Genomic DNA, 8880 nt, shown 5'->3' on the forward strand with positions numbered 1-8880 from the left:
GCCCCTTCAGGCACCTACCTGTGGGCCAGCCTCTGGGCCGGTCTGCCATTTCAGGGGGTCAGGGATGTGCACTGATCGGCAGACAGCTTCTCTGGGTGAGCAAGGTGCTTTGAAAAAGCTGGGGATTGTTCGCGTTGCTTTCTGGGGGCTCCTTGAACTCAGCCACCTCGGGGCCCGGGCAGAGTAAAGGATCAGAATAATTGCCCACTTTTTTTTTTTTTAAAGATTTTATTTATTTATTTGCGAGAGAGGGAACACAAGCAGGGGGAGTGGGAGAGGGAGAAGCAGGCTTCCCGCGGAGCAGGGAGCCTGATGTGGGGCTCGATCCCAGGACCCTGGGATCATGACCTGAGCCGAAGGCAGACATTGAACCAACTGAGCCACCCAGGTGCCCCAGGACTCAAAATTTTTCTTTCTTTTTTTTTTTTTTTTAAAGATTTTTTATTTATATATTTGACAGAGAGACAGACAGCAAGAGAGGGAACACAAGCAGGGGGAGTGGGAGAGGGAGAAGCAGGCTTCCTGCCAAGCAGGGAGCCCGATGCGGGGCTCGATCCCAGGATTCTGGGATCATGACCTGAGCCGAAGGCAGACACGTAACGACTGAGCCCCCCAGGCACCCAATTGCCCACTTTTTTTTTTTTAAAGATTTTATTTATTTATTTGACAGAGAGAGACCCAGCGAGAGAGGGAACACAAGCAGGGGGAGTGGGAGAGGGAGAAGCAGGCTTCCCGCGGAGCAGGGAGCCCGATGTGGGGCCCAATCCCAGGACCCCGGGATCATGACCTGAGCTGAAGGCAGACGCGTAATGACTGAGCCACCCAGGCGCCCCCAAATTATTTTCTTTTTTTTTTTTTTTAAGATTTATTTATTTATTTATTTATTTGACAGAGAGGAACACAAGCGGGGGCAGTGGGAGAGGGAGAAACAGGCTTCCCCCCGAGGAGGGAGCCTGATGTGGGACTCGATCCCAGGACCCTGGGATCATGACCTGAGCTGAAGGCAGATATTGAACCAACTGAGCCACCCAGGTGCCCCAGAACTCAAAATTTTTCTTTCTTTCTTTTTTTTTTTTTAAAGATTTTTTATTTATATATTTGACAGAGAGACAGACAGCAAGAGAGGGAACACAAGCAGGGGGAGTGGGAGAGGGAGAAGCAGGCTTCCCGCCAAGCAGGGAGCCCGATGCGGGGCTCGATCCCAGGATTCTGGGATCATGACCTGAGCCGAAGGCAGACACGTAACGACTGAGCCCCCCAGGCACCCAATTGCCCACTTTTTTTTTTTTTTAAAGATTTTATTTATTTATTTGACAGAGAGAGACCCAGCGAGAGAGGGAACACAAGCAGGGGGAGTGGGAGAGGGAGAAGCAGGCCTCCCGCCGAGCAGGGAGCCCGATGTGGGGCTCGATCCCAGGACCCCGGGATCATGACCCGAGCCGAAGGCAGACGCTCCACCGACTGAGCCCCCCAGGCGCCCAATTGCCCACGTTTTGTTAGACACTCTCAGCAGCTGCTACTCTTTGTCCTGTTTATAAACGTTACTGCCCACGTCCCAAAACCCCCCCAGGCAGCAGATCGCCTCCGACAGGCCACTGCCCCTTCCCGCGCCGTGGGCTGGGGTGGCGACGTGTCCCCGCCGCGCTCCGGGCGCAGCCAGAGCAGCGCTCCTCCTCGCCCGGCAGGTCGTGGGCAGCATGGACGCGCACCCCAACCGCTACTGCGCCACCGTGCGGGTTCAGCAGCACCGGCAGGAGATCATCCAGGACCTGGCCACCATGGTCCGCGAGCTCCTCATCCAGTTCTACAAGTCCACGCGCTTCAAGCCCACGCGCATCATCTTCTACCGCGACGGCGTCTCCGAGGGCCAGTTTCAGCAGGTGGGCGCCTCGCAGTTTTCTCTGCCTGGGGTCTCAGAATGCCCGAGAGTCACCCGTCCGTCCTGCACAGTGTCCTCCCGGGCTCCCTGATGGACACAGTGACGTGGCGTCCATTCCGCCCCGCGGCTCATGCGGCCACGCATGGGAGGCGGGACGAGGCAGGACGGGAGGGGGACGAGGCAGGACGGGGGAGACGAGGCAGGATGGGAGGGGCACAGGGCAGGGCGGGAGGGGGACGAGGCAGGGCGGGGGAGACGAGGCAGGACGGGAGGGGCACAGGGCAGGGCGGGAGGGGGACGAGGCAGGGCGGGGGAGACGAGGCAGGACGGGGGAGACGAGGCAGGACGGGAGGGGCACAGGGCAGGGCAGGAGGGGGACGGGGCAGGACGGGGGGGGGACGGGGCAGGGCGGGAGGGGGACGGGGCAGGACGGGAGGGGGACGAGGCAGGACGGGAGGAACAAGGAGCCGCGGGGAGGTCGAGTCCAGGTCAGCTCAGCCGTGCAGGCTGGGGCCGCGTGCCCTTCCAGAGGCTTGGCGGTGGGGAGTCTGTAGGTGGGGACACCGTTGTGCTGGGGGTCACCTCCGTGTGTGGCAGGAAAGGCAGGCTGCAGGGTGGAGGCCACAGAGGCATAGTGACAACTCTGGCAGGGGCTGGGAGGACAGCTGGGCGGGGGTCCCTTTGGAAGGAGGGCTCACAGGACTGGCCACCATCCGGATGTGATCCTGGGTGACGGGCTGTCCAGAAGGTAGGGGTGCCATCAGACACGGGGGAGTGAAGGGGCAAGGGAGCGGGGAGCTTGTTGCCGTGCTCTGCTTCCAAGCACCTGCCTTACGTCCCTGTCACCGTGACCTGTGGTCGGCAGCGAGTCCGTCCTCACCCAGAGCTCGGGAGATAGATGCCCAGCCTGTGTCTCCTCCACATCGGTCCAAGCTAATTACATCTCCACCCACCCCGTACCCCGTCCCGGCACATGCCTCGCCGGGGGATGTTAGGGAAGGCAGAAGGGATGGGGGCCTGTGTCCCATCCTGTGGGAGACCCGCCCAGACGGGAAGGCGTCCCGAGGGCTGCGCTCGTGTGTTTCAGAGGCTGCAGGCCGCCCGACTGGGCATAAGCAGGATCGCCTGGACCTTCCTGCTCCAGAGGGGAGCCGCAGCTCGTCCCCCTCAGGCCCTCGGTCGGCAGGAAGGACGGAACTGACACTCTGGCCAGGCCTCATAGACCTTCTGCAGAAGCAGGGCTGGGAGCTCCTGCGTTGTCCCCCTCTCAGGTCTAAAGTCTGGTGTGTGCCAGCCGACCCTGAAGGCACCTCTTGTGCCAAACCTCTTGGGTTCCCTTGGCTGAGACTGTTCCCCTCTTCTGTGCCCCCAGCCCCCCACCCCCACCACAGCCATTCCTGCTGGAGAGGGGTCAGTGCCTTCTGTGTTTATCACTCTGTGAACAAAGCCCACGCCTTACGGAATCCCCACAGCTTGGGTTCTCAGTGCAGAACCCAAGACACATTGGAAACATCATAACACGATCTTAATTCGGGCAGTGTTTAAAAATCTGAGGTGTGTGTCCCTGTAAGGGCCTCATCACAGCGTGACAGGTTGTTTGCCTGTTTATCTCTGACCCAGATGGTGAGAACAGTGTCTTACAGTCTTTGTACCCTGTCTCCCGGGTACTTACATGCAAGCGCTTTGTACTTACTTCAGTCTCCGCAGCAAGCCTGCAAGGTAGGATGGTCCCATTTTAAAAGTGAGAACAACTGGGCATCGGAGAGGATCGGTGGCTTTCCTGGAGCCACACAGCTACTCGGCGGTAGGGCTAGGGTTTGAACTCAGGTCTAACTCCTGAGCCAGTGTGCGTTCCTACTCTCCCGCAGAGAGAACGAGTTGTTGATTTGTTCCTGTGTATGTCTCCCTTTGTGCCCCATTACTCCTGCCCATGGTGGGTGCCATTTATGGGGCACTTAGAACATTCCAGAAACCGTGCTGAGCAGTTTTATGCATTATCTAGTTTAAACCATTTAGCTATGAAACCTGGGTCTCATCTGCTCAATTATATAAATGAAAAAAAAAAACCGAAAGCAGAAAGGCAAAGTCGCGCCGCTAATCCCGAGCCAGGGGAGCCCGAACCCCGGAACTGCACGTATTGGGCAGATAGCGCGTGTCATTAGGGATTTATTCTAAGGTAGAGAGAGGCTGTAAAAAGAGAATCATCCTTAAACGGCTTTCCTTTCCCTCAGGTTCTCCACCACGAGTTGCTGGCCATCCGCGAGGCGTGCATCAAGTTAGAAAAGGACTACCAGCCGGGGATCACCTTCATAGTGGTACAGAAAAGGCACCACACGCGGCTCTTCTGCACCGACAAGAACGAGAGGGTGAGGCTCTGGGGCTGAAGGAGCGGCCCGAGGTTGGCCCTGGGCTGTGGGGCCGTGAGGGACACGGGTCTCTGCTCAGCCCTCGCCCAGAGCCACGCTGCAGAGGGGCTTCACAGAGACCCAGCCTTCGGCGCCGGAGAGGGGCTCTCCTCGGTCTGGTGAGACGTTTGGACCCGTAAATCCCACGGGCCTGGGACAGGAGCGGGCAGGAGACATCATTTGTCCAGTAAAGAAATTACCAGAGAGCTGGCTCTGAAACAGGCTTGGCAGCCGTGGCAATGGGCAGAGTAGGTGGGGTACCACAAACTGGGGACCCTTGGGGGAGGTTGGAGTGCTGAAGGCGGCTCCGGGGGAGCCCGTTCTCGGGTGCACCTCCCGGCCGTTCCAGAATAAGAATAATGAGCATGAGGGAGAGGCAGGGTTTCTAGATACAACAGCTGAGAGATCTGACAGTTGAAGAAAGGTAGGGATCTTCCTGTCACAAGTATTTTCCATGTTTCCACCAGGAGAAATAAAAATAATCCTACACATGGACTATTGTCCTAAACCACACAGCATCAGGTAGATGCCTGAGAAAAGGGACATCCCCCGAGGGAAGGAAACACTGCAGTGAGAGCCAGCCGCCCTGCAGCTGCTTCGCATCTGGCCAGAGAAGGCACAACAAGGGAGAAATGCTCATTGTCTAAGCGAAAGACAAAGTACAGATCGCTAGTGAGAGACGGGGACACTTTGTCACAGTCACAGGGATGAGCCACCAAGAAGATAGAACAACTGCGAGCTTGGACGTACCTAACGCAGTGACCTAAAAATATGTATAAAGGGAAAAAAATACGGTGTAGCAAAATACAGAATTCCCAGGAGAATCCGACAAACCCACCGTCAGAGAGGGCGAGTTTAACCGCCCAGTGTCAGATGCTGGGGCAGCCACAGATGGGTAAAAGCTAGAGACTGGCAGGGTGAAATGACCAGGCCAGGTCTCACGGTTAGCGTGCAGCCGTTGACCGTCGAGTTCACGTGGAAGGCTTATGAAAGTTGCCTTGTACCCGGTCACGAGGAGATCTCAGGAGATTTCCAAACCTCAGTATTGGGCAACCCACATTTTTTTTTTAATCATACAACTAAATTTTAAATCAGCAGTAGAACTAGAAAGACATTTAAGAAAGACTCTAATTTTAAATTCACTTCTAAGTAGCACACACATTAAACATGCAAAGGGAATAAAAATTACAAGGTCATCAGAACTGAATAAAAAGAGAATTTCATGTCAGACTTTATGCAGTGCAGCTGAAGCAGTTCTTGGAGAGAAGAGGCTAGACTTCGATACATCTGTCGGAAAATAAGAAGAACCACCCAGTGAGGCTGAAGGTACAGGAAGGACAGAAGAGCTGCCAGTCCCGGGTGCGGAGGGAAGGCTGAGGAGCCGGTGTGTGTGGGCTCCCTCCCTCCTCCGCCTGTATCCTGCCCCTGCCATGAGTCACGGGGGCTCCAAGTTGGCTTGTTCCTACCCCCAGCCCCTCTCAGAATGGGAGATAATGAAGGAGAATATGAAGAAGACAGAGCAGATGAACACAAACAAAACCTGCTTCTTTGAAGATGGGTAAACCTAGCAAGACTCAACAAGGAAAAAAGGATATTTGTAACAATATTAAGAGCAAAAAGAGGACTATGACCCAGAAGGGGGATGTGTTACTGAAATCATCATGGGATAGTAACAGCTTTATGCTGATAGATACATTAGAAGAGTAAGAAGAAATAGATACAAAGAGTTGTTTGTGGAATCACATAAATTACTGAAATCAGCTCTGGAGGATAATCTAATCCTCATTTCCAAAAGGCATCAGGCCCAGAGAGTCTTACAGGCAAGCTTTACCAAACCTTCAAGAATGGATGACCCCTTAAAGTGTGGCAGAGAATAGGAAAAAAGGAGAAAGTACTTATCTTATTTTGTGAAGTTTATGCAGATTTTTTATAGGCAAGTTTTACCAAACCATCAAAGAATAATCTTATACAAAATTTTTCAGAGAATGGGAAATGTTGGGGGGACTCATGAAGTTATCCTGATAATAGCAAAGTGTCGGCAAGGATGTGGGTGCTGGGCCATGGTCAGGAGCTTGGGTCTGGAGCCGGACAGCCTGGCTATAGCCCATCCCTCAGCATCTGGGCTGCATCACCACGGATGTCAGCCTCCCTGTCGCACCTTCCTAAGGATGCTGGGAAGGTGAGCTGAGCTAACACACTAAGCACTTTGCATCATCCTTGGCACAGAGTAAGTGCATTATATGAAGACTCTCCTGTGCTTTCGATGGGAGTGCAGACTGATAAGCCAACTTGGATGCAGTTTGGTAATTCTAGCCCTGCGTGTGTATAAGGAGACAAGTATAAGAATATTTATTGCAGCGTTGTTTCTGATAGCAAAAACTTTGTCTACTAACAGGAGGAAGGGTCGTGGTGTATTCCTATGCTGGCACACTGCCCAGCGGTAAATAGGATAGACTGTGTATCCCATGAATACATCTCCAAATCGTAAATATTGAACAAAAACAGCAAGTAGCAGAATATATATGATACCCATGCACAGTTGGAAAACCTGTGAAGTAACACAGTATAGTGCTGATGGAGACTTAAATGTGTAGGGAAAAATAAAAGTACATGTAGGAATGACAGAGGCTAAATCTGAGACTGCTACGTGGAAGGGAAGCAAAGGGGGGGGCACTATTTTCAAATATTTTACTTTTAAAAATAGGAAGGTGTGAAAAAAGTTGGCAAGAAGTAAAATACATATCTGAAGGTGCACAGGAGTTACACTGGGGATTCGCGTGCGCGTGTGTGTATTTGAAAATTGCAGAACTGAAAGGTCAGTGACTTACTGATCATGGGTTGGGTCCTAGAGCTTTGGCGGCGTTGCTGGCCCAGTAGCAGTAGCTGGGTGTTCAGTGACTTTGTGATACTAGAATGTAAACTTAGAGTTAAGTGGTTTGATATCATGTGTAGCCCAGTCCATCCCCCTGCTTCTCGGACGGTCTCGGGGGGACCAGCATGCCCTCTTGGGTGGTGGTGATTGAGCCACCGACCAAGTGCAGATGCTCCTGACCGCCTTCAGGGTGTTCTCGCTCTTCTGCCTTGAATATTGGGGTGTGTTTGTGTGTGGATGATGGCCCGTCAGGTGCCGATTGTGCACGGTTTTAGATTTGTATGTCGGTGACCTCCACGGGAATGAAGAGCCCTTCGAGCGTTACATGCAGATTCTTCAGTGAAGGGAAGACAGCTGCACTTCTCTCCCTTTACGAGACCTGGGGGGAGAAAACCCAGCCCTCATAGGACAGGAACTTACTTACCTCTAGGGGTTAGTATCGGTTAGGTTCTCTTTTAATGCCGTTGCGCCGAGCCAATGTGTTAGTTAGCCAACTTAAAGATGCCGAGATAGGGCCACCTGTGGTCAGGAAGGCCCAGCGTCCGAAGGTGGTGTGAGCGAGACTGACGTGCTTGCTTGCTTTCCGTTGTGGTCCCTGGACACATCTGACGGGTTCCTGTATTGCCGAAGGTTGGGAAAAGTGGAAACATTCCAGCAGGCACAACTGTGGACACGAAAATCACGCACCCGACCGAGTTTGACTTCTACCTGTGTAGTCACGCCGGCATCCAGGTAAGGACAGGCCCCCGCTGCCCAGTCTCGGTGTCCCCGTGACGTGGGCCACATGCCCCGCAGACACGGAGCACGAGCCTCCTGCAAGCACCCCGGTGGGCGCGTAGGGGAGTTGGGCGGGTAGCCAGGGGACAGGTAAGGGTGGGGGGCGTGGGGTGCTGGGGAGGAAGGACCCACTGGCGTGCTGTGGTCAGGGTTCCCATTTTAGGTGAGATGAGGTCAGGCGCAAGTAGTGGGTGCAGCGGCCAGGGGCACCAGTGGGGTCCAGGGTGTCCCGTGCACCCGGAGCTTAGCGAACGAGCTGAGGTCGGAGTGGTGACAAGGCCGCGGGAAGGGCGGCAGGTGACGGACGTGCTCAGAATCCGCTCTTGCCCACATAGCGGGGTTCGGCCTTGTCTCCCGCCACACACGTTGCAGGACGTACAGGGAAGGTCACCATGTGCCCCATCGTCACCTCAAGACTGCTGGCCTCTGCCCACCGGTGAAGGGGCCCACAGGTTTTTGCCCCTAAGCGTTCTCCCACTGAGTCCTCCGTGCAGAGGGTGACGGAAGCGTGGCTTGTCAGCAGTGCCCTCGTGTAGGTGAGTTCTGGACTTCTCGCACGTTCACTCCTCTGACCCTCTGATCTGCTTTTAGGGAACAAGCAGGCCTTCCCACTATCACGTGCTTTGGGATGACAATCGTTTCTCTTCCGACGAGCTGCAGATTCTCACCTACCAGCTGTGTCACACCTACGTGCGCTGCACGCGATCCGTGTCCATCCCGGCGCCAGCATACTACGCCCACCTGGTGGCTTTCCGGGCCAGGTACCACCTGGTGGACAAAGAACATGACAGGTGGGTGGCATGCCTTTCCCGGCTGGGGGCACAGCAGGGGTCGCTTCTGAGACCGGCTTTGGCAGCTGCGCTTTCAGAGTGGGAAGCAGGGGGGCCCCGTCGGCTGGAGCCGAGCGTGACACAGACGCCCAGGTGCCCGCCTCTTCCCCGCCGCCT

At 54.8% G+C, this 8880-nt stretch overlaps 1 protein-coding gene and 1 long non-coding RNA gene across 7 annotated transcripts in view; one reads left to right on the forward strand and one right to left on the reverse strand.

Annotated features, from left to right (window-relative positions):
- The window catches only part of AGO2 (argonaute RISC catalytic component 2), a 111819-nt gene that overhangs the window by 90749 nt on the left and 12190 nt on the right, over positions 1-8880 (forward strand). For 3 of the 6 annotated variants that reach the window (XM_064587830.1, XM_064587831.1, XM_064587829.1), the window contains 4 exons: positions 1686-1880; positions 4111-4245; positions 7787-7888; positions 8525-8724. In XM_064587830.1, coding sequence (XP_064443900.1) covers positions 1686-1880; positions 4111-4245; positions 7787-7888; positions 8525-8724 — 632 coding nt within the window. Of the gene's footprint in view, positions 1-1570; positions 1881-4110; positions 4246-7786; positions 7889-8305; positions 8470-8524; positions 8725-8880 lie in introns of all 6 variants that reach the window. The other 3 variants (XR_010410490.1, XR_010410488.1, XR_010410489.1) reach the window with 3 other exon arrangements.
- Positions 1030-7787, reverse strand: LOC135364055 (uncharacterized). The gene is made up of 2 exons (XR_010410492.1): positions 7581-7787; positions 1030-2486 (listed from the first exon to the last, which is right to left on the reverse strand). It is a non-coding gene; the product is annotated as an uncharacterized LOC135364055 (long non-coding RNA).

Source organism: Mirounga angustirostris, unplaced genomic scaffold (genome assembly GCF_029215605.1).
Source record: "Mirounga angustirostris isolate CCGP_5_RB_7025 unplaced genomic scaffold, mMirAng1.0.hap1 SCAF_4, whole genome shotgun sequence".
Classification (NCBI taxonomy): domain Eukaryota; kingdom Metazoa; phylum Chordata; class Mammalia; order Carnivora; family Phocidae; genus Mirounga; species Mirounga angustirostris.